Raw genomic sequence first — 27,293 nt, 5'->3', positions numbered from 1 at the left:
GAGTGAATAAATGTTTGGGCATTATTTTCCACTTGGCAGTTGTCTGCTTTAAATTGTGACAGTTTCGTTTCTCCTCACTGCTGTGTGTGAGAGGGAGGGGCCGTTTTTGGCGCTCTTTGCTACGCATCAAAAATTTCCAGTCAGCTACTATTATATTTCCTGCATGATCCGGTTCACTGACAGATCTCAGGGGTCTTCAAACTTCTTTGAAGGGAGGTACATTCTCTCAGCAGAGCTGTGAGAATTTTATATTGACTGTGAATAAAAACGTTACTCTATAATTTTTTATGTCAAATTTAGTTATTGTTATTTACTAATGGGAACAAACCTTTGCTAAAAGTTGTGTTATTTTAAAGTTGATGCTATAACTGTTTTTCAGTTCATTATCTCAACTGTCATTTAATCGTTTAAGTACCTCTTTGAGGCACAGTACGTTTTTGCTAAAAAAGATTATAACCAGGTTGCAAGTTATTGCTAGTGTGTTAAACATGTCTGACTCAGAGGAAGATATCTGTGTCATTTGTTCCAATGCCAAGGTGGAGCCCAATAGAAATTTATGTACTAACTGTATTGATGCTACTTTAAATAAAAGTCAATCTGTACAATGTGAACAAATTTCACCAAACTGCGAGGGGAGAGTTATGCCGACTAACTCGCCTCACGCGGCAGTACCTGCATCTCCCGCCCGGGAGGTGCGTGATATTATGGCGCCTAATACATCTGGGCGGCCATTACAGATAACATTACATGATATGGCTACTGTTATGACTGAAGTTTTGTCTAAATTACCAGAACTAAGAGGCAAGCGTGATCACTCTGGGGTGAGAACAGAGTGCGCTGACAATACTAGGGCCATGTCTGATACTGCGTCACAGCTTGCAGAGCATGAGGACGGAGAGCTTCATTCTGTGGGTGACGGTTCTGATCCAAACAGATTGGATTCAGATATTTCAAATTTTAAATTTAAATTGGAGAACCTCCGTGTATTACTAGGGGAGGTCTTAGCAGCTCTCAATGACTGTAACACCGTTGCAATACCAGAGAAACTGTGTAGGTTGGATAAATATCTTTGCGGTACCGGCGAGTACTGACGTTTTTCCTATACCTAAGAGATTAACTGAAATTGTTACTAAGGAGTGGGATAGACCCGGTGTGCCGTTCTCACCCCCTCCAATATTTAGAAAGATGTTTCCAATAGACGCCACCACTCGGGACTTATGGCAAACGGTCCCTAAGGTGGAGGGAGCAGTTTCTACTTTAGCTAAGCGTACCACTATCCCGGTGGAGGATAGCTGTGCTTTTTCAGATCCAATGGATAAAAAATTAGAGGGTTACCTTAAGAAAATGTTTGTTCAACAAGGTTTTATATTGCAACCCCTTGCATGTATCGCGCCGATTACGGCTGCGGCAGCATTTTGGATTGAGTCTCTGGAAGAGAACCTTAGTTCATCTACGCTAGACGACATTATGGACAGGCTTAGAGTCCTTAAACTAGCTAATTCATTCATTTCGGAGGCCGTAGTACATTTAACCAAACTTACGGCTAAGAACTCAGGATTCGCCATACAGGCACGTAGAGCACTGTGGCTAAAATCCTGGTCAGCTGATGTTACTTCTAAGTCCAAATTACTTAATATACCTTTCAAGGGGCAGTCTTTATTTGGGCCCGGTTTGAAAGAAATTATCGCTGACATTACAGGAGGTAAGGGCCACGCCCTACCTCAAGACAAAGCCAAAGCTAAGGCTAGACAGTCTAATTTTCGTCCCTTTCGGAATTTCAAAACAGGAGCAGCGTCAACCTCCACTGCACCAAAACAGGAAGGAGCTGTTGCTCGTTACAGGCAAGGCTGGAAACCTAACCAGTCCTGGAATAAGGGCAAACAGGCCAGGAAACCTGCTGCTGCCCCAAAGACAGCATGAACCGAGAGCCCCCGATCCGGGACCGGATCTAGTGGGGGGCAGACTTTCTCTCTTCGCCCAGGCCTGGGCAAGAGATGTTCAGGATCCCTGGGCGCTGGAGATCATATCTCAGGGATACCTTCTAGACTTCAAATTATCTCCCCCAAAAGGGAGATTTCATCTGTCAAGGTTGTCAACAAACCAGATAAAGAAAGAAGCGTTTCTACGCTGTGTACAAGATCTGTTATTAATGGGAGTGATCCATCCAGTTCCGCGGTCGGAACAAGGACAAGGGTTCTACTCAAACCTGTTTGTGGTTCCCAAAAAAGAGGGAATTTTCAGGCCAATCTTAGATTTAAAGATTCTAAACAAATTCCTAAGAGTTCCATCGTTCAAAATGGAAACTATTCGGACAATCTTACCTATGATCCAAAGGGGTCAGTACATGACCACAGTGGATTTAAAAGATGCTTACCTTCACATACCGATTCACAAGGATCATCAACGGTATCTACGGTTTGCCTTCCTAGACAGGCACTACCAGTTTGTGGCTCTTCCATTCGGATTGGCTACGGCCCCAAGAATCTTCACAAAGGTTCTGGGTGCCCTTCTGGCGGTACTAAGACCGCGAGGGATTTCGGTAGCTCCGTACCTAGACGACATTCTAATACAAGCTTCAAGCTTTCAAACTGCCAAGTCTCATACAGAGTTAGTTCTGGCATTTCTAAGGTCGCATGGATGGAAAGTGAACGAAAAGAAGAGTTCTCTTTTTCCTCTCACAAGAGTTCCATTCTTGGGGACTCTTATAGATTCTGTAGAAATGAAGATTTACCTGACAGAAGACAGGTTAACAAAGCTTCAAGATGCATGCCGTGTCCTTCATTCCATTCAACACCCGTCAGTAGCTCAATGCATGGAGGTGATCGGCTTAATGGTAGCGGCAATGGACATAGTACCTTTTGCACGCCTACACCTCAGACCGCTGCAATTGTGCATGCTAAGTCAGTGGAATGGGGATTACTCAGATTTGTCCCCTACTCTAAATCTGAATCAAGAGACCAGAAATTCTCTTCTATGGTGGCTTTATCGGCCACACCTGTCCAGGGGGATGCCATTCAGCAGGCCAGACTGGACAATCGTAACAACAGACGCCAGCCTGCTAGGTTGGGGCGCTGTCTGGAATTCTCTGAAGGCTCAGGGATTATGGAATCAGGAGGAGAGTCTCCTTCCAATAAACATTCTGGAATTGAGGGCAGTTCTCAATGCCCTTCTGGCTTGGCCCCAATTAACAACTCAGGGGTTCATCAGGTTTCAGTCGGACAATATCACGACTGTAGCTTACATCAACCATCAGGGAGGGACAAGAAGCTCCTTAGCAATGATGGAAGTATCAAAGATAATTCGCTGGGCAGAGTCTCACTCTTGCCACCTGTCAGCAATCCACATCCCGGGAGTGGAGAACTGGGAGGCGGATTTCTTGAGTCGCCAGACTTTTCATCCGGGAGAGTGGGAACTTCATCCGGAGATCTTTGCCCAAATACTTCGACGTTGGGGCAAACCAGAGATAGATCTCATGGCGTCTCGCCAGAACGCCAAACTTCCTCACTACGGGTCCAGATCCAGGGATCCGGGAGCGGTTCTGATAGATGCTTTGACAGCACCTTGGAACTTCGGGATGGCTTATGTGTTTCCACCCTTCCCGCTGCTTCCTCGGTTGATTGCGAAAATCAAACAGGAGAGAGCATCAGTGATTCTAATAGCGCCTGCATGGCCACGCAGGACTTGGTATGCAGATCTAGTGGACATGTCATCCTGTCCACCTTGGTCTCTACCTCTAAGACAGGACCTTCTGATACAGGGTCCATTCAAACATCAAAATCTAACTTCTCTGAAACTGACTGCTTGGAAATTGAACGCTTGATTTTATCAAAGCGTGGTTTTTCTGAGTCGGTTATTGATACCCTGATCCAGGCTAGGAAGCCTGTTACCAGAAAGATTTACCATAAAATATGGCGCAAATACCTATACTGGTGCGAATCCAAACGTTACTCCTGGAGTAAGGTTAGGATCCCTAGGATATTGTCTTTTCTACAAGAAGGTTTAGAAAAGGGTTTATCGGCTAGTTCATTAAAGGGACAGATTTCAGCTCTGTCCATCTTGTTACACAGGCGTCTGCCAGAAAATCCAGACGTCCAGGCCTTTGGTCAGGCTTTAGCTAGGATCAAGCCTGTGTTTAAAGCCGTTGCTCCGCCATGGAGTTTAAACTTAGTTCTTAACGTTTTACAAGGTGTTCCATTTGAACCCCTTCATTCCATTGATATAAAATTGTTATCTTGGAAAGTTCTGTTTTTAATGGCTATTTCCTCGGCTCGAAGAGTCTCTGAGTTATCAGCATTACATTGTGATTCTCCTTATCTGATTTTTCACTCAGACAAGGTAGTTCTGCGTACTAAACCTGGGTTCTTACCTAAGGTAGTTACTAACAGGAATATCAATCAAGAGATTGTCGTTCCATCCTTGTGTCCAAATCCTTCTTCAAAGAAGGAACGTCTTCTACACAATCTGGATGTAGTTCGTGCCCTCAAGTTCTACTTGCAGGCAACTAAAGATTTTCGCCAAACTTCTTCCCTGTTTGTCGTTTATTCTGGACAGAGGAGAGGTCAAAAAGCTTCTGCTACCTCTCTCTCGTTTTGGCTTCGTAGCATAATACGTTTAGCCTATGAGACTGCTGGACAGCAGCCTCCTGAAAGAATTACAGCTCACTCCACTAGAGCTGTGGCTTCCACTTGGGCCTTTAAGAATGAGGCCTCTGTTGAACAGATTTGCAAGGCTGCAACTTGGTCTTCGCTTCATACTTTTTCCAAATTTTACAAATTTGACACTTTTGCTTCTTCGGAGGCTATTTTTGGGAGAAAGGTTCTTCAGGCAGTGGTTCCTTCTGTATAATGAGCCTGCCTATCCCTCCCGTCATCCGTGTACTTTTGCTTTGGTATTGGTATCCCAGAAGTAATGATGACCCGTGGACTGATCACACATAACAGAAGAAAACATAATTTATGCTTACCTGATAAATTCCTTTCTTCTGTTGTGTGATCAGTCCACGGCCCGCCCTGTTTTTAAGGCAGGTAAATATCTTTTAAATTATACTCCAGTCACCACTTCACCCTTGGTTACTCCTTTCTCGTTGATTCTTGGTCGAATGACTGGGACTGACGTAGAGGGGAGGAGCTATATCAGCTCTGCTGGGTGAATCCTCTTGCATTTCCTGTTGGGGAGGAGTTATATCCCAGAAGTAATGATGACCCGTGGACTGATCACACAACAGAAGAAAGGAATTTATCAGGTAAGCATAAATTATGTTTTTTCCCTTTTGTAGGAACTAGTCAAGTTGTTTGTAAACCCTTGCAGAACTAAAAAGTTACAGTGACTTAACTCGCCATAAAAGATATATGCACGTCTGCTACAGCAGAAATAACTCACATTTCCCTTGGCAGAAACAACCTCTGTGATTTCAGTTATGTACATTTCCATTTCGGATTATCCATCTAAAAGAATATGCAGCAATCTCTTTCTGGAGATTTCCTGGAAATGGTAAATTCAAAAATAGATTTAACGATGACCATACGGTTTTAAAATGATCAAAAAGTATGAATCTTCTCATACTTGTGACAGATCCGTTAGTGTGTCCCTGGAGGTTCAAAGCTTTCTGTATCTTACCACCGGTTACTTAGGCTCCTCATGTCATTCAAAATATGAAGTGGGCAAGCAGGAGGCAGTTCTGCTACCTCTGGTCTGGTCCACGAGAATACGTTTTTTAGCCTTTTGCCTATTGCGTTAAATACTATTGAATTATTTCTTGAGTTCCTAATTTTATATTTCATAGTCTGCTCTGTTACCATGTCTTGGAAGTGCAGATTTCTTATAAATAAAGTTTTCCAAAGCTTATTGAGCTCTCTTAAAGTGAATGTAAAGTTTTAAGTAGTGCCCAGTTTTTAAAAATACTATTAAAAACAGGTGCTCTTTCATTGATGAAACTTTACATTGCACCATATTTGTAGAAATACTTACCTCTTCGTCTTGAAAGCTGGATCGCTGATGAAGTCGCTTCCCCCGCCCGTCGCAAGCCTCTTCCTACGTCAGAAATGAAGATTCCAGCCTTCCTCCAATCACGGCGTTGCTTTAGGCAATGCTTCCCCCAGGGGGGGAAGCCGTGATTGGAGGATGCTGGAATCGTCATTGCTGACATAGGAAGAGGTTTGCGACGGGCTGGCGAAGCGCTGGAGTGGCTTTAAAAATAACTTAAATAGCCATGCTGTCTAGAGCACTGTGCAGTGCTCCATCCCCCTTATCAGTGTTTAGACACAGGCATTGTATTTCAACTGAGTTCACAGCTTCTATGCATGCTCCAGCAGATAATCATTGTTCACTTTTGCATTCTACCAAAACAACAATAGATATAGATACATCCATAGAAGGAAATGTGTGGGGGAGTTAGAGCTTTACAATTCGGAAACTTAAAAGAAAGGGTTAATGGCGAGGCACTGCAATATAAATTTGCAGGTAAAGTAATTAAAGTACATATTATTATATTTGTCTCTATCCCAATTTGTTTTTATTTCCCTTTAAGGAAGTCTATGACTTCATCTTGGGCCAGGTACTATATAGCATCAGATGAACAGCTGCACAATGCAGTCATTTGTGGTTACTTGCATATTTTCACAAAGTTTTATTACCAACTCATTGTGTTAGTAGCCTTGCAAAATAAAGTTTTCTGATATAAGGTCTTGCAGATGGTTTTCCAAAGACCTAGGTGGTCAAGCTTGGCAGCTGAACCCATATGAAAAAAAGCAATGGCCGCTGATTCCAATTAATGATTACTGTTTTTCTAGGCATTAATAACGTGAGTTGTGAAACCTTAAAGGGAGATAAGAAATTTTGCTTGTGTTGAATTGGACTCCAGAGTAGTATAATAGAAATCTATGTATGAGGTAAAAATATAGAGCTATAAAATGTTTAAAGAGTTAAGGGATGCCATAATGAATTTGTACATGAATCATGTATACAAGAAATTTGATCATATTTTACATAAATGATTTTCATTATTGAATATGTGGTAAATTAATGGTAAGACTGTGGAAGAAGATGAGTAATTCTAGGTAATGTAGTAATTCTGCAGTAATTTTATTTTATTGTTTTAATTTAAATTTATCAGTTGACAGTGTTAAGAGTAATGCTTAAAGGGACACTGTACCCAAATTTTTTCTTTCGTGATTCAGATTGACCATGACATTTTAAGCATCTTTCTAATTTACTCCTTTTATCAATTTTTGTTCATTCTCTTGGTATCTTTATTTGAAATGCAAGAATGTAAGTTTAGATGCCGGCCCATTTTTGTTGAACAACCTGGGTTGTCCTTGCTGAATGGTGGATAAATTCATTCACCAATAAAAAAGTTGCTGTCCAGAGTACTGAACCCAAAACAAGCTTAAATTCCTTATTTTTCAAATAAAGATAGCAAGAGAACGAAGAAAAATTGATAATAGGAGTAAGTTAGAAAGTTGCTTAAAATTGCATGCTCTTTCTGAATTACAAAAGAAAAATTTTGGGTACAGTGTCCCTTTAACATTATCTTTGATAATAAAGGAAACTAAGTAACGTCTTTGCTATATATTTATTGAGAAATGAAAGGCTTTGACTAAAAAATGACACCTTAAAGTGAATGTAAATTTTGATGATAAAGTGCCCGGTTTTTACATTTTTTATTATAAACAGGGGCACTTTAATTCCTCAAAATTTACGTTTCACTCGTTTTGTGAAAATACTTACCTTTTAATCTTGATAGCCACTGCTTCCTCCGCCCATCGCAAAGCCTCTTCCTGGGTCTAAAATGAGGAATCCGGCTTCCTCCAATCACGGCGTTGAATCAGACACTGATTCCCCCGGGGGGAAGCCGTGATTGGAGGATGACTTATCCGTCATTTCTGACGTGGAAGAGGCTTGCGACAACCGGGAGAAGCTGGAGCGGCTGTCAAGATTAAAATGTAAGTATTTTCACAACACGAGTGAAATATAAATTTTGATTAATTAAAGTGCCCCTGTTTTTAATCGAATTTTTAAAAACCGGGCACTTTATCATCAAAATTTACATTCACTTTAATATTGTGCACATTTGGATGGTGAAATTGTGGGTTTATGACATGGGTACAATTTAATTTCTTATTTAAGTGTGAGATTTAATTTCATGTTAAATTGCCAACATTGTACAGAAATAATACTAGTTAGAATAGTGAAGCCATTCTCTGTTGTTTTGTTTTTTTTTCTTACATTTTAGAAAATATTTAAAATGAATGTTTGCTTTTTGTATTGGAAATAGCTTATTGCAGCGAAGGATCGAATAGTCTCACTTCAGGAGGAACATAACCAATTATTACATGAATGTGCAACAATTAAAGAAAAGAGTGAAAGGAGTGTAGAGGTAAGTAAAAATGTAAAAAAAAATAATGGATATGAAACATGATGGTGGTTCAGACAGAGCATACAATTTAAAAAAAGTTCAATTTTATTAGCAAATTTTCTTCGTTCCCATGCTATTCTTTGTTTAAGAGATACCTAGGTAGATGTCAGGGTTTTTCCCTGTTGTGTTGGCCATGTGCTGCTGGCAGCCATTTTACTTACCTCTCTTCCTGACTTGGTGCATTGTGGGGGATGCTGCTCACTTCCTGCACTTCCTTTTATGGCCAGACTGTTGTGCATCATCCATATTATTTAAAGGGCCTGTGTTCAGTATGCTTTGCCTTTGCGTTGTCTGAGACCTGTTTGTGAGAGTTCCTGTGTATTACCTGGCTGCCTGACGTCCTTCCTGGTTCCTGATCCCTGGCTTGTTCCTGACTCTGCTGTTCTCCTAGTTCCTGATTCCGGCTCGTCTGACTATTCGCTTTGGCTCCTGACTCGGCTCGTCTGACTACCAGCTCTGGTTTTGACTCCTGGCTTGTTATTTGACTTGTGGACATTTTATAATTTTTTGCTATTAATAAAGGTGTGATTATATTTGCACTTCTCGTCTCAGTCTGTTTCCTGGCACCCTGACATTACGCAAAGGCCATGAATCCTGATGCTGCTAATTATCCAACTTTACCTGCCATCATTTCCAGGATGGATGTACAGGATCACCGCTTGGATCAATTTGCACTAGCCCTGCAAACCCTGCTGACTCGCACTGCACATTTGGACCAAAGTGTCCCGCATGTTATGGTTGCTACTGTTTCCGCTGCTGCACCTTTGCCTACCAGGAGCATGTCCGGTTCTGCACCTCTACCTCAGCGATATGGAGGCGATCCTATTCAGTGCAGAGGGTTTTTGAACCAGGTGGGCATTTACTTTGAGATGTTACCTCAGGCGTTTCCCTCTGACAGAGCTAAGGTGGGATTTCTCATCTCGTTACTCTCTGACACAGCTCTTGCCTGGGCTTATCCCTTGTGGGAGACTAATAAACCTGTGATTTAAAATTACCCTGAATTTGTGGCCTCCTTTCGAAGGGTATTTGATGTTCCGGCTCGCTCCTCCTCTGCTGCTAAACGACTCATGTTCATTCAGCAAGGTACAAGATCTGTTGCTCAGTATGCTATTGAGTTCCGTACGCTTGCCGCAGAGGTAGGTTGGAACAATGAAGCCCTTGTTGCCGCCTTCTTTCATGGACTCTCTGATGCGATTAAAGACGAAGTTGCTGCCAGAGATTTACCAGAGGATCTCGAGGCATTGGTGTCTTTTTTGATCCTAATTGACATCGGACTCAGAGAGAGGCCCTCTTTCAAGGAGCGCTTGCGGAAGCCTCCTGTTCCGTTGTCTCCTACGTGTTCGTTCCCACCCATGCCTCCCTCTCCTCCCATGCCTCCTTGTCCCGAGTCACCAGGTACTGCTGAGCCGATGCAGTTGGGATTCACGCATCTCTCCGCGGCGGAGAGGGTCTTTAGGAGGAGGGAGGGGCTCTGCCTCTATTGTGGGTTACAGGGCCACCTTTTGAAGTCTTGTCCTACACGGCCGGGAAACGTTCACACCTATGGTCCTGTTGGGGGCAGACCTTGGGTGGTTTATCCTTGTCCCCGGAACCGCTTAAGGAGAAACCTTTGATCACGGTTGTCCTTTCCTGGGTGGATTCCTCCATAGTCACTCAGGCTCTTGTTGACTCCGGTGCTGCTGGCTATTTCATTGACAGTGCTTTTGTATCAAAGCACTCCATTCCTGTTTTGCCTCGGTCCGTTCCGCTTGCTATTGAGGCCATTGATGGCAGGCCCCTTCAGCCTGCACTCGTTACTCTCGAAACTGCTCCGTTGTCCATGGCTGTTGGGGCTCTCCATTTTGAAACCCTCCAGTTCCAGGTGATAAACTCTCCGCATTTTCCAGTTGTTCTGGGTTATCCCTGGCTCCAAAAGCACAATCCCAGTCTCGACTGGCGCAGGTCCGAAATGTTGTTGTGGTCCCCGCAATGTATTTCCACTTGTCTTCGGAAACCAGTTAAAGTCTTGTGCACTTCTTCGGTATCTCAATTGCCAGAGGAGTACCGAGAGTTCCGAGACGTGTTTGACAAGGTGCATGCCGGTACGTTGCCTCCTCACCAGTCTTACGATTGTGCCATAGACCTGCAACCCGGAGCCATTCCTCCTCGGGGCCGGGTGTACCCTCTGTCTGTTGCAGAGAATTGTGCTATGGAGGAGTATGTTGCTGATGCTCTGTCGCGGGGGATCATCCGCAAATCCTGCTCTCCTGCAGGGGCTGGCTTCTTCTTTGTGAAGAAAAAGGGTGGCGAGTTAAGACCATGTATCGATTATAGGGGTCTTAATTGTCTTACCATTAAGAATGCTTACCCTATTCCGCTCATTACGGAACTCTTTGACCGCCTCAAGGGAGCTACGGTCTTTACTAAACTTGATTTGAGAGGAGCGTACAATCTCGTTAGGATTAAAGAGGGTCACGAATGGAAAACAGCATTTAACACTAGGAGCAGGCATTATGAGTATCTTGTAATGCCCTTTGGCCTATGTAATGCTCCTGCTGTTTTTCAGGAATTTATTAATGATGTCCTACGAGATATGTTGCAACAGTGTGTTGTGGTGTACTTAGACGACATCCTCATACACTCACCCACACTTGAGGCTCATCGTTCTGATGTTACACGGGTTCTTTAGAGACTACGTGAGAATGGCCTGTTTTGTAAACTTGAGAAATGTGAGTTCCATCAGACTCAAGTAACCTTCCTAGGTTATGTTATATCCGTTGCAGGGTTCTCCATGGATCCTGACAAGTTATCTGTAGTTCTGCAGTGGCCTCACCCAGTTGGTCTTCGGTCTATTCAACGTTTTTTGGGGTTCGCCAATTACTATAGAAAACTTTTCTTCCTTAGTCAAACCTATCACAGACATGACCCGTAAAGAGAATGATCCACTCCATTGGTCACCTACTGCCATTGAGGCCTTTGATAGTCTTAAGACTGCCTTTGCTGCCGCTCCAGTTCTGGCTCATCCTAACCCTGTCCTGCCTTTCGTTCTTGAGGTCGATGCATCTGAGACTGGAGTAGGTGCCCTCTTATCTCAACGTCCTTCGCCTGACGGTTCCTTGCATCCGTGTGGTTTCTTCTCTAAGAAATTGTCTCCAGCGGAGTGCAATTATGAAATTGGCGACAGGGAATTACTGGCCATAATATTGGCACTCAAGGAATGGAGGCATCTTCTCGAGGGTACTAGCGTGCCAGTGCTCATTCTTCCTGACCACAAGAATTTAACTTATCTATCTGAAGCAAACGTTTGTCGCCACGACAGGCCAGATGGGCGCTATTTTTGTCTCGATTTAATTATGTGGTCTCCTACCTGCCTGGTAGTAAGAATGTTAGGGCTGATGCCCTCTCTCGACAATTTTCGCCTCTGTCCAAGGAGGAGTCTGTACCTACTCCTGTTATACCTCCTGACCATATTTTTTCTACCATACATACTAATTTGACTTCTCCCTTGGGGGAGGAGATCCTGGCTGCACAAACCAATGCACCGCCTGAGAAACCTAGTGGTAAGTGTTTTGTTCCTAAAAATCTTCGAACTAAACTTTTGCACACTTACCACTCTCCTAAAGCCGCAGGTCACCCAGGCAAGAACCAAATGATTTGGTTTGTCACTCGACAATTCAGGTGGCCAGGTCTTCGTTCTGATGTTGCTGCGTATGTTGCCTCCTGCTCAGTTTGTGCACAGAATAAGACTCCTCGACGTCTTCCTGTGGGTCTTCTTCAACCTATTGCTAATGGTGAGCGTCCTTGGACACATCTTTCCATGGACTTAATTGTCAAGCTCCCTGTTTACAATGGCAATACTGTTATCCTTATGGTGGTTGACCGTTTTTCTAAAATGTCACATTGCATTCCCTTGATGAAGCTGCCTACCGCTCAGGAGCTTGCTTAAATTTTTGCCCGGGAGGTCTTCTGTTTACATGGGTTACCAAAGGAGATAGTGTCGGACCAGGGTAGCCAGTTTGTCTCCAGATTTTGGCGTTCCTTTTGTGCTCAAATGGGGATCCAGCTTTCCTTCTCCTCAGCATATCACCCTCAATCCAATGGGGCTGCGGAACGGTCTAATCAAGCTCTGGAACAGTTCCTTCGTTGCTATGTCTCAGAACACCACAATAATTGGTCTGAACTGTTACCTTGGGCAGAGTTTGCTCATAATAGTGCTATTAATGCTTCCTCCAAGTTATCCCCGTTCATGGCGAATTATGGGTTTCAACCATCCTTGTTGCCCGATTCATTCATGTCTCAGGGTATTCCGGCTTTGGAGGAGCATCTCCGGAAACAACGTTCCAAGTGGGTGCAGATTCAGGATTGCCTTCATCGTTCTATGCAGCGCCAAAAGTTCCAGGCTGATCGTAGGCGTCTGACCGCACCTTCCTACCAGGTTCGTGAGAGAGTTTGGCTGTCCTCCCGCAACTTGAACCTTCGTATGCCTTCCAATAAATTGGCTCCCCGTTATGTTGGTCCTTTTCGAATACTCCGACGGGTTAATCCTGTGGTCTATGCTCTTGACCTTCCTCCTGCTATGCGTATTTCCAATGTTTTTCATGTCTCCCTCTTGAAACCATTGGTTTGTAATCGGTTTACCACTGTGTTGCCTCGTCCCCGTCCTATCTTTGTTGACAACCATGAGGAGTATGAGGTCAGCAGCATTATTGACGCTCGTATGTCCAGGGGCCGTGTACAGTATTTGGTTCACTGGAGGGGCTACGGTCCAGAGGAGCGTTCTTGGGTTCCCATCTCTGATGTTCATGCTCCCGCCCTCCTCCGTGCCTTCCATGCCCGTTTCCCTAATAAGTCTTTTGTCCTCCTGCGGGGGAGGGGTCGTTGAGGGGAGGCTACTGTCAGGGTTTTTCCCTGTTGTGTTTGCCATGTGCTGCTGGCAGCCATTTTACTCACCTCTCTTCCTAACTTGGTGCATTGTGGGGGATGCTGCTCACTTCCTGCACTTCCTTTTATGGCCAGACTGTTGTGCATCATCCATGTGAGACAGGATGCAGTCTCAGAATTGTGATGTCATCATTTATTATTTAAAGGGCCTCTGTTCAGTATGCTTTGCCTTTGCGTTGTCTCAGACCTGTTTGTGAGAGTTCCTGTGTATTACCTGGCTGCCTGACGTCCTTCCTGGTTCCTGATCCATGGCTTGTTCCTGACTCTGCTGTTCTCCTTGTTCCTGAATCGGCTCGTCTGATTATTCGCTTTGGCTCCTGACTCGGCTCGTCTGACTACCAGCTCTGGTTTTGACTCCTGGCTTGTTATTTGACTTGTGGACATTTTATAATTTTTTGCTATTAATAAAGGTGTGATTATATTTGCACTTCTCGTCTCAGTCTGTTTCCTGGCACCCTGACAGTAGACATCTGGAGCACAACAAAGTAGGAAATAGTGCTGCCATTTAGTGCTATGGCAAATGGATAACATTCTTGCAAAATTGTTGCCATATAGTGCTCCAGAAATGGGCTGGCTCCTAAGCTTATGTCCCTGCTTTTTAACAAAAGATACCAAGAGAACAAAGAAAAATTACTTATAGAAGTAAATTAGAAAGTTGTTTAAAATCGAATGCTCTATCTGAATCATGAAAGAAACATTTTGGGTTTCATATCCCTTTAAGTTATGCATTTTTAAGAAATTGGTCACAATCCAGTGCAGTAATATTACAAGGCTTTGTGACCCTATTCTATTAATATTTAATGCTAATTAAATATTTAATATTAGGCATGAGTAAAATTTCAGAATTTGCTAAAACGAATGCCAAATCCAAAATTGCCCATGCGTATTTAATATTGATATTTATTAAGCAACAGAGCTGCTCTTAGGAAGTAAAGCGAGAGATTGGAAGGATAATTGTCTTTTATAATTACGCCCCCTTTCCCTCTCTTCTTGCTCTGCATAACGCAATAGACATGCGCTGTCTTGCAAAATCACCGCAGCTGGCACCCTTGCGCTTTACGGTGCTACAGTATTTCATAAGGGTACTTAGCACACCACATTACCCACCTTAAACTGCTACTGTGTTAAGGGTCAGAAGATGTTGTATCATATTGTAAAAATAATGTATTAATTAAGATACTGATGATGGTTGGTTAAGTAATATGGTCCATTATTGCTGGCTTAGTATTTGTGGACATGCTTTCTGAAGAAAGAGATTTTGTTCTGCTTTTATATACTTAGTTTTAATTATTTTGTGGCTTGTACCTGAAAGTTTTACTTTAACTTACTTTACAAAATGGACCTATTCAGGGGCGAAACTACAGGTGTCTCACTAAGGGGCATTTACTGCATTTTCATATGGGAAAGAGATGCATACATGACAGAAGTGCACCATGAAAATCATAATTTAAAAATCATACAAAACGAATAATTCAACCATTCACGCAAAAATACAAAAATGACAAAAAAATTGTATTGTCAAATTGTTCACCAAAAAATGTATTTTATCAAAAATATATACAAGAATAAATCGCGTTAAATATGCACACAGCGTAAATCTTAATTTAAGTGCACTGGATGTGGAAAAAACACACAGAAAGTTGTACTTATAAGTGCAAAATGTTTTATTATAAACTGGGCTGAACATGGGCATCCCATGAGCGTGTTTGAAATTGCCTCTGAAATTCCAGTGTAATCATCTAAACATTTCCACCCTACAGATCTCTCTATATTTTCTCGCAAACTAAAAGTTGGCAAGGTTGTTACAAAATATACAAAATACTTATAGGGTAGATTTATCAAAGCAATTTGCCTGTAATTGCGGGCAAAATAACGCATAAACATATTTATGAAAGCAATCTGCGCCTATAATTGCGCAAATCTGAAAGAAACTTCTTCGCACTCCGCTTGCATTCCCCTAGGCGCATGGGCGCGCTCCAGAGTGCACCAATATACATTAGTAATAGGCATAATTTCAAAGCCCGACCTACAAATATGCACAGTTTCTTATTTATCATTGCTTTGCGCCGATAGGGAACTGAAATTTCTCCTTAAATTACGTGTTCTATATTTCGCCATACAGACTGAGGCAAACACCATTATCATACATGCTTTTATATCTTGTGATGCAGGACTTTCTTCTTTTAACTCATTTTTCAAAGGCTCGGCTCCAAGAAGTGACTGTTATTTCCAGAAATTTGCCTTCCACAGGCGCATACGGGTTCCAAGAGTTTTATATATATATATATATATGTATATATATATATATATATATATATATATATCAATATATTGATTTTTGCGATCTTAAATTACCAACATATGGCAAAAACAGCATGGAAACATTATATAATATAAATATGCGCAAAATATATACCATAAAAATGCTTTTTTAATTATCAAGACATGGCAGCGTAAATATTTATAAGGATGTACTGTGATAAATAGTGAGTAAATGCTTTCTCCGACAGGCAAAATTTATCATTATTACGCCCCAGCTTGCCTGCGCGAAGTTAAGTCTATTTTTTTGATAAATTCAGGCTCACATGTGCGATTCTCCGGAGGCGAATCGATACCCTAATAGAAAAACGCGCCTATACAAAAATAGAGTTGATTGTAAGATGCTATAGGAAGAAAGCAGCGCAATCTGATTTGTTTTTGATGCCGGATTTCATTGTTAAAGTACACCCCAAAGTTTCCCTTTCCAGTGAGCTTCATTACTTTCTATAGGAGACATACTCTGGCAACCAGGAGGGGGCAAAGACACCCCAGCCAAGGATTAAATAACTCTCCACTTCCCCCATCCCCCAGTCATTCTTTGCCTTTCGTCACAGGAGGATGGCATAGAAGTGTCAGAAGATTTCAGAGTAGTTCCTTAGGAAGGGTATCTGCCCTTCGATATGGGACTGGCCTTGTCAGCCTTTCAGTGAGGGCATTGACGAAAGTTAGTCTGGAGATGCAGGGAGAGTCATTCTGCGAACCCATCCAGACTGCCTGCTAACAGCTCTTAAGCAATCAATGTTGACGAGTTTCACTGCCTGCTTGTTTTTCTCATTCAAGTCCATGTCAGGAGCGATGCTACAAGACTGTCACACTTGAGAGGCTGTTTTTCTGTTCCACAGCATTGATTCTGGTAAGATTGTTTCAATTTTTACATATGTTGAAAACGCTAGAAGACAGGGTCACAGTGTGGCTCCTTTTATCTTAATAGAATCATGGGTTAATATCTCCTGAGGGGGATTATTGAACAGTGGGGTTTAATCAAATGTGATGCTTAGATTTTATGCTGCTTTATGTGTGAGATTTTATTGGGCTTCAAGGCTGTTTGTTACATGGCTGGAACGCACAGGTTTTTACTTTCACTTTGAGTGCTGCACAGCTTGTAGCCTGGCACGCTTTTTCTCATAGCAGGGGCGCTTCTGCCTTGCGCACCATGTGACCGGGAGTGGTCTCACTTTCATTTATCATAATCCTATTATTAAGTGCTCCTGTGAGCACGAAACTAGTCAGGATGTTTGCCTAGCCACATACCTTATTTTAAACTTTTCCAATAAATGTTTGTTTTTATCAGCCCTTCTCCTTGGTGCCTTATTAGTGCGGCTGTTCCTTTTTCTTCTCACTTTCATTTACTCTTTCCTGACCGAGCTGGCTGTCGGAGAAGATGCGATTTTTCTTTATTGTCTGGGTCTAGAAGGTGGTGAGTGCCCCAGCCATTGTGAATATAAAGGTGCCGTTTTTGAGAAATAAAGATTGTTTACTTTCTGTGTTCTACTGTCATTAGCTTACGCTATGGAGGATTCTTAGATACTAGCGGGTACTCCCTCTATTCCAAATAGTAATACCTGTTTATATTGTGAGGAGGCCTTGGTATGCCCGCTCTCTCAACTATGTTCCACATGCCTTGATAATTTTATTAGGTATAAGAAGGTTAACCGCTTTAGTATCACTGAGCCGTCCACCTCTGAGGACTCACCGTCCTGTGAGGTGCATAACTAAAAATAATCTCCTTCTACACACGCAGCTCCCCGTAGCACGCTTTATCCTCCATCTGGAGGGGTCCTTTTACCATCTGATTTTGCCACGCAGTTAAAAATGGTGGTGTCTAAGGCCCTCAGTGCTTTACCTCGCCCTGCTAAACGCAAACGGAAGGTTAAACATAGCTCTCCTGCCCAGGGGTCATCATGTAATTTACTGGATTTCTCTGCTCTGTCTCAGTTATCCGAGGATGAGTTGCACTCTGAGGCTTCAGACGGTGAACTTTCTGGGATGGAGTCTGCTGCCTCTAAGCCTCCTGCTGTGGAGGATCCAGCCTTTAGATTTAAGATTGAACACCTACGTTTTCTTCTACATTAGAGGTTCCAGAGGCCAAGCTACCTGATAAACCTTCTGATTCCTCTATTAGACAGAGTTTAGGACAGTGTAGTGCCTTTAACTTTTCCAGTACCTGTAAAAATGGCGAACATTATTTAGAATGAATAGGACAGAATTGGATCTTCCTTTTCCTTTTCGTCTTCCTTTAAAAAATTATTCCCGGTCCCAGACTCTCAATTGAAGTTGTGGGGTTCTGTCCCTAAGGTGGATGGTGCTGTCTCCATGCTTGCTAAACGTACTACTATCCCACTTGAGGATAGCTTGTCGTTTAGAGAGCCTATGGATAAGAAGATGGAAACTCTTCTAAGAAAGATGTTTCAACATACAGGATACTTGTTTCAACCGGCAGCGGCCGTTGCTGCGGTTGCTGGAGCAGCTACTTACTGGTGCGACTCCTTATCGGAGTTGATCAAGGTGGAGGGTCCCCTCGACGTTATCCAGGAAAGAATTAAAGCCTTGAGAATTGCTAATTCTTTTATCTGTGATGCAAACATGCATATTCGCCTAAATGCTAAGGTGTCTGGCTTTTCTGTTCAGGCCCGTCGGGCACTCTGGCTGAAGTCCTGGTCTGCGGTTATGACTTCTAAGTCCAGACTTCTTTCCCTCCCTTTTAAGGGAAGGATTTTATTTGGTCCAGGCCTGGACTCCATTATCGCTACGGTTACAGGGGGCAAGGGTGCTTTCTTAGGGACAAAGTTCTAATTTTCGTTCCTTTCGTTCTGATAACTTCCCAACGACAACAGCCCTCCGCTAAGCCAGAGCAAACCAAGAGTACCCAATGAGACTAAATCGGGATGAATGGGCGGCCCCCGATCTGGCGTTGGATCATGTAGGGGGCAAACTGTCGCTCTTTTCAGAATCTTGGTTCAGGGACGTGCAGGATTCATGGGTCCTGGAGGTCATAGCTCAGGGATACAAGATAGGTTTCAAGTCTCATCCACCCAAGGGCAGATTTCTCCTCTTAATCCTGTCTTCCAGACCAGAAAAGAGGGAAGCCTTTCTGGGTTGCGTGCGGGATCTGTCCTCCTTTGGGGTCTTTGTCCTGGTACCTATCGCAGAAAGAGGTTTCGGATACAATTCAAACCTTTTCGTGGTCCCAAAGAAGGATGGAACTTTCTGCCCAAATCTGGACCTAAAGTGCTTAAATTTCTAAACATCCCCTCGTTCAAGATGGAGACGATAAGGTCCATCCTTCCCTTAGTTCAGGAAGGACCACTATAGATCTAAAGGATGCTTACCTTCACGTTTCAATCCACAAGGATCACTTCCAGTTCCTAAGGTTTGGATTCCTGGACCAGCACTCCCAGTTCATTGCACTTCCGTTTGGTTTAGCTACTGCTCCAAGGATTTTTACGAAGGTTCTAGGGGCTCTTCTAGCTGTTGCCAGAACCCAGGGTATAGCAGTAGCTCCCTACTTGGACGATATTCTGGTACAAGCACCATCTTTTCGTCTGGCGGAGGTTCATTCGGAATCTCTTCTCTCTCTTCTTCTAACTCATGGATGGAAGATAAACCTAGAAAAGAGTTCTCTTATTCCAAGCACCAGGGTAGAATTCCTGGGTACTATAATAGACTCCATATCCATGAGGATATTTTTAAAAGACTAGAGACGTTTCAAGCTTGCTTCAGCATGTCTTGACCTCCGGACCTCCTTAAGGCCCTCTGTGGCTTAGTGTATGGAGGTAATTGGTCTCATGGTGTTTCGCATGGACATCATTCCCTTTGCCAGGTTCTGTCTCAGATCACTGCAACTGTGCATGCTGAAGCAGTGGAATGGCGATCATTCGGATTTGTCTCAACAGATTTCTCTGGACAACTGGTCAAGAGAATTGCTTTCTTGGTGGCTTTGTCCAGATCATCTGTCCCGAGGGACTTCCTTCTTAAAACTATCCTGGGAGATTGTAAATACAGAACGCAAGTCTATCAGGTTGGGGAGCTGTTTGGGGTGCCAAGAAGGCACAGGGCCTGTGGTCTCAGGAGGAACGCTCCCTCCCGATCAACATTCTGGAACTTCGGCAATCTGAAGGCTTGGCCCCTTCTGGGTTCGTCCCGGTTTATCAGATTCCAATCAGACAATATAACCTTGGTGGCTTACATCAACAGTCAGGGGGGAATGAGAAGCTCCCTAGCAATGAGGGAGGTATCTCAAATTCTGGAGAGGGCGGAGGCCCACAGCTGTTCGCTGTCAGTGACCCACATTCTGGGTGTGGACAACTGGGAAGCGGATTTTCTCAGTAGACAATCCTTTTATCCAGGAGAATGTTCTCTCCATCCCGAAGTGTTTGCAGAGCTATGCAACAGGTGGGGGACGCGGGAGATAGATCTCATGGCGTCTCGTCTCAATACCAAGCTACCCAGACATGGGTCGAGGTCCAGGGATCCTCAGGCGGAGCTAATAGATGCATTAGCAGTGCCTTGGAGGTTCAGTCTAATTTATCTTTTCCCGCCGTTACCACTCCTTCCTCGTGTAGTGGTCCGCATCAAGCGGTTCGTGGATCTGATGGGGATGTCATCATCTCCTCCATGGAAGTTACCTTGTTGCAGGGATTTGCTGGAACAAGGTACTTTTGTTCATCAAAATCTAGATTCACTAAGGCTGACTGCATGGAGATTGAATGCTTAGTCTTACCCAAGAGAGGTTTTTCTGAGAGAGTGAGCCGGTTACTCGTTGCATCTATCATAAGGTTTGGAGAATCTACTCATTCTGGTGTAAAGAGCGTGGATTTTCCTGGTATGAAGTAAGGTTTGCCAGGATCCTATCATTTCTCCAGGATGGACTGGAGAAGGGCCTTTCTGCCAGTTCCCTGAGGGACAGATTTTGGCCCTATCTGTTTTACTGCACAAGCGGATATCGGAGCTTCCCAATGTGCAGTCCTTTGTTAAGGCTGGGACTAGGATCAGACCTGTGTTTAGATCTAAGGCTCCTCCTTGGAGTCTAAATCTTGTTCTTAAGGTTTTGTAATGGGCTCCGTTTGAGCCTATGCATTAGATTGACATTAAATTGTTGTCCTGGAAGGTTCTTTTTCTACTTGCTATTGCTTCTGCGAGCAGAGTATCTGAAATTGCCACCTTGCAATGTGAGACTCCTTATCTGGTGTTCCATTCTGATAAGGCTGTCCTATGTACTAAGTTAGGTTTTCTTCCTAAGGTTGTGTCAGACCGCAACATCAATCAAGAGATTGTGGTTCCTTCCTTGTGTCCCAATGCTTCTTCTACGAAGGAACGTTTGCTTCATAATTTGGACGTGGTTCGCGCCTTGAAGTTTTATCTTCAAGCTACTAAGGATTTTAGACAAACTTCTTCCTTGTTTGTTGTCTATTCCGGGACAGAAGGTCTCTTTGGCTTCCTTATCTTTTTGGTTAAGGAGTGTTTTCCGCTTTGCTTATGAAACAGCGGGACATAAACCTCCTCAGAGGATTACGACTCATTCTTCTAGCGCAGTGGCTTCCTCTTGGGCCTTTAAGAACGAGGCCTCTATGGATCAGATTTGTAAGGCAGCTACCTGGTCCTCCTTACATACTTTTCTAAATTTTACAAGTTTGATGTTTTTGCTTCAGCTGAAGCAGCTTTGCAGGCTGTGCTGCCCTGTGGTGCCCTCAGATTAGGGTCTGTCTCTCTTTTGTCCCTCCCATTGTAATAAAGTGTCCTCTAGAGCTTGGGTATAAGTTTCCCAACAGTAAGGAATGAAGCTGTGGACTCTCCTTATATTTAATTTAATTTCCTTCTGTATAAGAAAAGTCCACGGCCCCCGCACGTGTTCTCCAATTGGGCGGCCCTAGGGTTGCCACTCGCCCTGATATCACCAGGACAGTCCCGATCTGGGACTGTATGTCCCGTGTCCCGGAACTACCCTCAAATGCCCCGGGCTAAAAGTTCCCCTGGCAGCAAGCAGCAGTGAACACAGATTAAAAAAAAAATAGCTGGCCAGGGGAGCTCTTAGCCCGGGGGTGGGGTGCCGCGAGCAGGGTTGAGTTAATAGCAGCCTAATCTGTTGGAGAAAGACTACAACTCCCAGATGCACTAGCAGCTTGCTCCGTGGTTTGTGATCTCTGAAAGCCAGACGTCCGTCCAATCAAAGTGCGGCGGTTGTTTGAATTTCCTGTTTGAATTTCCTGTGCCTGGCGGTGCTTTGGTGCTTTGGGGTGAGCGAGTGTGGAGATTTGTGATGTTAGCACAACCGTTCAGTTTGTAACCGGATCCAGTGTGGATATTTTGGAGTGAATGCTGTAAGGGGAAGTAGGAGGGGTTGTTGGATTGGGTAACCGTATGGAACAGTTCAAAAAGTATGACTTTTTTACGCACTTCTGCCAGTGTAAACATGGGTACTGTGAGTTTATATTGTATAGATTAGTGAGTGATATATATATATAGATATATATATATTTATACTGTATATTAATATATACAGGTATATATTAATATATCATATATAATAACATAAATATATATATAAATAATATATCATATATATCAGTGGTCTCAAAGTACAGGCCCCAGGGCCAAATGCAGCCCTCAAAATAGTTTAATCTGGTCCTCCCTTGTCTATTAGATAAACCATTCATTTGGGCTGTCAATTTATTTTTAAGGTTCTAAGAGTTGTAACTAGTTGATATTCTCTATAGGCACTCACAAGACAAATATAAAGACAAAGCATCCAGTGTAGACTCCCACCAAGCACTATACTGGGTAGATATCACTTTTTACATTGCTATACAGTTCCAAGATGATCACTTCACAGGTACTCACAAGATAAATATACAACTGTGTATGTCTATTGTGGGCTAAAACTCCCACTTTTTACTACTACTTGGATAAATGTCACTTCCATTTCCTAGTATATCCAGTTTCCGAGCACTAACTCAGTTCAAGCGGCCCCCATGTTAGAAGAACACTTGACCAGTGGCCCACAGATACTTGTGAGTTTGATACCCCTGATATATATATATATATACATACATACATGTGTAGATATATAAATTTTATTTTGTATTCAATTTGAAGCCGCGAGAAGCTACGCCCCGAGACACACCCTCTCCACCCCATTTAAAAAGTGTCAATGAATCTTCTGGGCAAAAGGTGAGAACCCTAGGCAGCCCTCTAAATTATATTTTTCTTCTGGCACCATTTATACCCTGATATTTCTCCTACTGTTCCTTGTTCCCTCTGCAGAATGACTGGGGGAAGTGGGAGAGGTATTTAAGCCTTTGGGTGGGGTGTCTTTGCACCTTCTGGTAGCCAGGTTCAGTATTTTCCAACAGTAAGGAATTATACCGTGGACTCTTCTTTATACAGAAGGAAATAAAATTATCTGTTAAGCATAATTTATGTTTCTCTTGTTAAGTGTATCCAGTCCACGGATCATCCATTACTTGTGGGATATTCTCCTTCCCAACAGGAAGTTGCAAGAGGATCACCCACAGCAGAGCTGCTATATAGCTCCTCCCCTCACTGCCATATCCAGTCATTCTCTTGCAACTCTCAACTAAGATGGAGGTCGTAAGAGGACTGTGGTGTTTTATACTTAGTTTATTTCTTCAATCAAAAGTTTGTTATTTTTAAATGGTACCGGAGTGTACTGTTTATCTCAGGCAGTATTTAGAAGAAGAATCTGCCTGCGTTTTCTATGATCTTAGCAGAAGTAACTAAGATCCTTTGCTGTTCTCACATATTCTGAGGAGTGAGGTAACTTCAGAGGGGGAATAGCATGCAGGTTTTCCTGTAATAAGGTATGTGCAGTTAAAATATTTTTCTAGGGATGGAATTTGCTAGAAAATGCTGCTGATACCGAAGTAATGTAAGTAAAGCCTTAAATGCAGTGATAGCGACTGGTATCAGGCTTATTAATAGAGATACATACTCTTATAAAAGTGTATTTTAAAACGTTTGCTGGCATGTTTAATCGTTTTTTACATATGTTTGGTGATAAAACTTATTGGGGCCTAGTTTTTTCCACATGGCTGGCTTGAATTTTGCCTAGAAACAGTTCCCTGAGGCTTCCCACTGTTGTAATATGAGTGGGAGGGGCCTATTTTGGCGTTTTTTTGCACAGCAAAAATTACAGACACAGACATCCAGCTTCTTCCTGCATGATCCAGGACTTCTCTGAAGGGCTCAAAAGGCTTCAAAAGTCGTATTGAGGGAGGTAAAAAGCCACAGTAGAGCTGTGGCAGTTGTGACTGTTTAACCCCTTAAGGACCAGCGACGTACCCTGTATGTCGCTGGCCTTTTTTTGGGACTTGATTGTTTTATAGCGCGGCCTTGTCACCAGCGTTGAGACTGCTCTATTCCACAAAGCCTGCTGGAGGGAGTGCATTAATAGAGTGTTCTTGCTAGACTTGTTCTATTATGTCCTGAAAAACCCCTTAACAACCAGTGACATACAGGGTACATTGTGGTCATTAAGGGGTTAAAAAACGTTTTTGTCATTTGTTATTCCGTTTTTGGTATTAAGGGGTTAATCATCCATTTGCAAGTGGGTGCAATGCTCTGCTAACTTATTACATACACTGTAAAAATTTCGTTAGTGTAACTGCATTTTTTCACTGTTATTTCAAAATTTGGGAAAATTTGTGTTTCTTAAAGGCGCAGTAACGTTTTTTATATTGCTTGTAAACTTGTTTTAAAGTGTTTTCCAAGCTTGCTAGTCTCATTGCTAGTCTGTTTAAACATGTCTGACACAGAGGAACCTACTTGTTCATTATGTTTGAAAGCCATGGTGGAGCCCCATAGGAGAATGTGTACTAAATGTATTGATTTCACCTTAAACACTAAAGATCAGTCTTTATCTATAAAAGAATCATCACCAGAGGGTTCTGTCGTGGGGGAAGTTATGCCGACTAACTCTCCCCACGTGTCAGACCCTTCGCCTCCCGCTCAGGGGACGCACGCTAATATGGCGCCAATTTACATCAGGGACGCCCATAGCGATTACCTTGCAGGACATGGCTGCAATCCTGAATAATACCCTGTCAGAGGTATTATCTAGATTGCCTGAATTAAGAGCGCTGGGGTTAGGAGAGATACAGAGCGCGCAAATGCTGTTAGAGCCATGTCTGATATTGCGTCACAGTATGCAGAACATGAGGACGGAGAGCTTCAGTCTGTGGGTGACATCTCTGACTCGGGGAAACTTGATTCAGAGATTTCTAATTTTAAATTTAAGCTTGAGAACCTCCGTATATTGCTTGGGGAGGTATTAGCTGCTCTGAATGACTGTAACACAGTTGCAATTCCAGAGAAATTGTGTAGGCTGGATAGATACTATGCGGTGCCGGTGTGTACTGACGTTTTTCCTATACCTAAAAGGCTTACAGAAATTATTAGCAAGGAGTGGGATAGACCCGGTGTGCCCTTTTCCCCACCTCCTGTATTTAGAAAAATGTTTCCAATAGACGCCACTACACGGGACTTATGGCAGACGGTCCCTAAGGTGGAGGGAGCAGTTTCTACTTTAGCAAAGCGTACCACTATCCCGGTTGAGGACAGTTGTGCTTTTTCAGATCCAATGGATAAAAAATTTGAGGGTTACCTTAAGAAAATGTTTATTCAACAAGGTTTTATTTTACAGCCCCTTGCATGCATTGCGCCTGTCACTGCTGCGGCGGCATTCTGGTTTGAGGCCCTGGAAGAGGCCATCCAGACAGCTCCATTGAATGAAATTATTGACAAGCTTAGAACGCTTAAGCTAGCTAACTCATTTGTTTCTGATGCCATTGTTCATTTGACTAAACTAACGGCTAAGAATTCCGGATTCGCCATCCAGGCGCGTAGGGCGCTATGGCTTAAATCCTGGTCAGCTGACGTGACTTCAAAGTCTAAATTACTCAACATTCCTTTCAAGGGGCAGACCTTATTCGGGCCTGGCTTGAAGGAAATTATTGCTGACATTACTGGAGGCAAGGGTCATACCCTTCCCCAGGACAGGGCCAAATCAAAGGCCAAACTGTCTAATTTTCGTGCCTTTCGAAATTTCAAGGCAGGAGCAGCATCAACTTCCTCCGCTTCAAAACAAGAGGGAACTGTTTCTCATTCCAGACAGGCCTGGAAACCTAACCAGTCCTGGAACAAGGGCAAGCAGGCCAGAAAGCCTGCTGCTGCCCCCAAGACAGCATGAAGGAACGGCCCCCTATCCGGAAACGGATCTAGTGGGGGGCAGACTTTCTCTCTTCGCCCAGGCGTGGGCAAGAGATGTTCAGGATCCCTGGGCGTTGGAGATCATATCTCAGGGATATCTTCTGGACTTCAAAGCTTCTCCTCCACAAGGGAGATTTCATCTTTCAAGGTTATCAGCAAACCAGATAAAGAAAGAGGCATTCCTAAGCTGTGTGCAAGACCTCCTAGTAATGGGAGTGATCCATCCAGTTCCGCGGACGGAACAAGGACAGGGATTTTATTCAAATCTGTTTGTGGTTCCCAAGAAAGAGGGAACCTTCATACCAATCTTGGATCTAAAGATCTTAAACAAATTCCTCAGAGTTCCATCATTCAAAATCGAAACTATTCGGACCATCCTACCCATGATCCAAGCGGGTCAGTACATGACCACAGTGGACTTAAAGGATGCCTACCTTCACATACCGATTTACAAAGATCATCATCGGTTCCTAAGGTTTGCCTTTCTAGACAGGCATTACCAATTTGTAGCTCTTCCCTTCGGGTTGGCCACTGCCCCGAGAATTTTTACAAAGGTTCTGGGCTCACTTCTGGCGGTTCTAAGACCGCGAGGCATAGCGGTGCCTCCGTATCTAGACGTCATCCTGATACAGGCGTCAAGCTTTCAAATTGACAAGTCTCATAGAGAGATAGTTCTGGCATTTCTGAGGTCGCATGGGTGGAAAGTGAACGTGGAAAAGAGTTCTCTATCACCACTCACAAGAGTCTCCTTCCTAGGGACTCTTATAGATTCTGTAGAGATGAAAATTTACCTGACGGAGTCCAGGTTATCAAAACTTCTAAATGCTTGCCGTGTCCTTCATTCCATTCCACGCCTGTCAGTGGCTCAGTGCATGGAAGTAATCGGCTTAATGGTAGCGGCAATGGACATAGTGCCATTTGCGCGCCTGCATCTCAGACCGCTGCAATTATGCATGCTATGTCAGTGGAATGGGGATTACTCAGATTTGTCCCCTCTACTAAATCTGGATCAAGAGACCAGAGATTCTCTTCTCTGGTGGCTTTCTCTGGTCCATCTGTCCAAGGGTATGACCTTTCGCAGGCCAGATTGGACGATTGTAACAACAGATGCCAGCCTTCTAGGTTGGGGCGCAGTCTGGAACTCCCTGAAGGCTCAGGGATCGTGGACTCAGGAGGAGAAACTCCTCCCAATAAGTATTCTGGAGTTAAGAGCAATATTCAATGCTCTTCTAGCTTGGCCTCAGTTAGCAACACTGAGGTTCATCAGATTTCAGTCGGACAACATCACGACTGTGGCTTACATCATCCATCAAAGGGGAACCAGGAGTTCCCTAGCGATGTTAGAAGTCTCAAAGATAATTCGCTGGGCAGAGTCTCACTCTTGCCACCTGTCAGCGATCCACATCCCAGGCGTAGA

The 27,293-nt window shown here is 43.4% G+C and overlaps 1 protein-coding gene across 1 annotated transcript in view; it reads left to right on the top strand.

The window, feature by feature from the left end:
* The window catches only part of RUFY1 (RUN and FYVE domain containing 1), a gene marked incomplete in the record, with an annotated part of 403,552 nt that overhangs the window by 250,560 nt on the left and 125,699 nt on the right, over positions 1-27,293 (top strand). The window contains 1 exon segment of the mRNA XM_053717225.1: positions 8,273-8,374. Coding sequence (XP_053573200.1) covers positions 8,273-8,374 — 102 coding nt within the window.

The sequence above is a fragment of the Bombina bombina genome, chromosome 6 (assembly GCF_027579735.1).
Source record: "Bombina bombina isolate aBomBom1 chromosome 6, aBomBom1.pri, whole genome shotgun sequence".
Lineage (NCBI taxonomy): Eukaryota > Metazoa > Chordata > Amphibia > Anura > Bombinatoridae > Bombina > Bombina bombina.
Note: the sequence above shows the minus strand (reverse complement) of the source record. Positions and strands in the feature narration are given on the sequence as shown.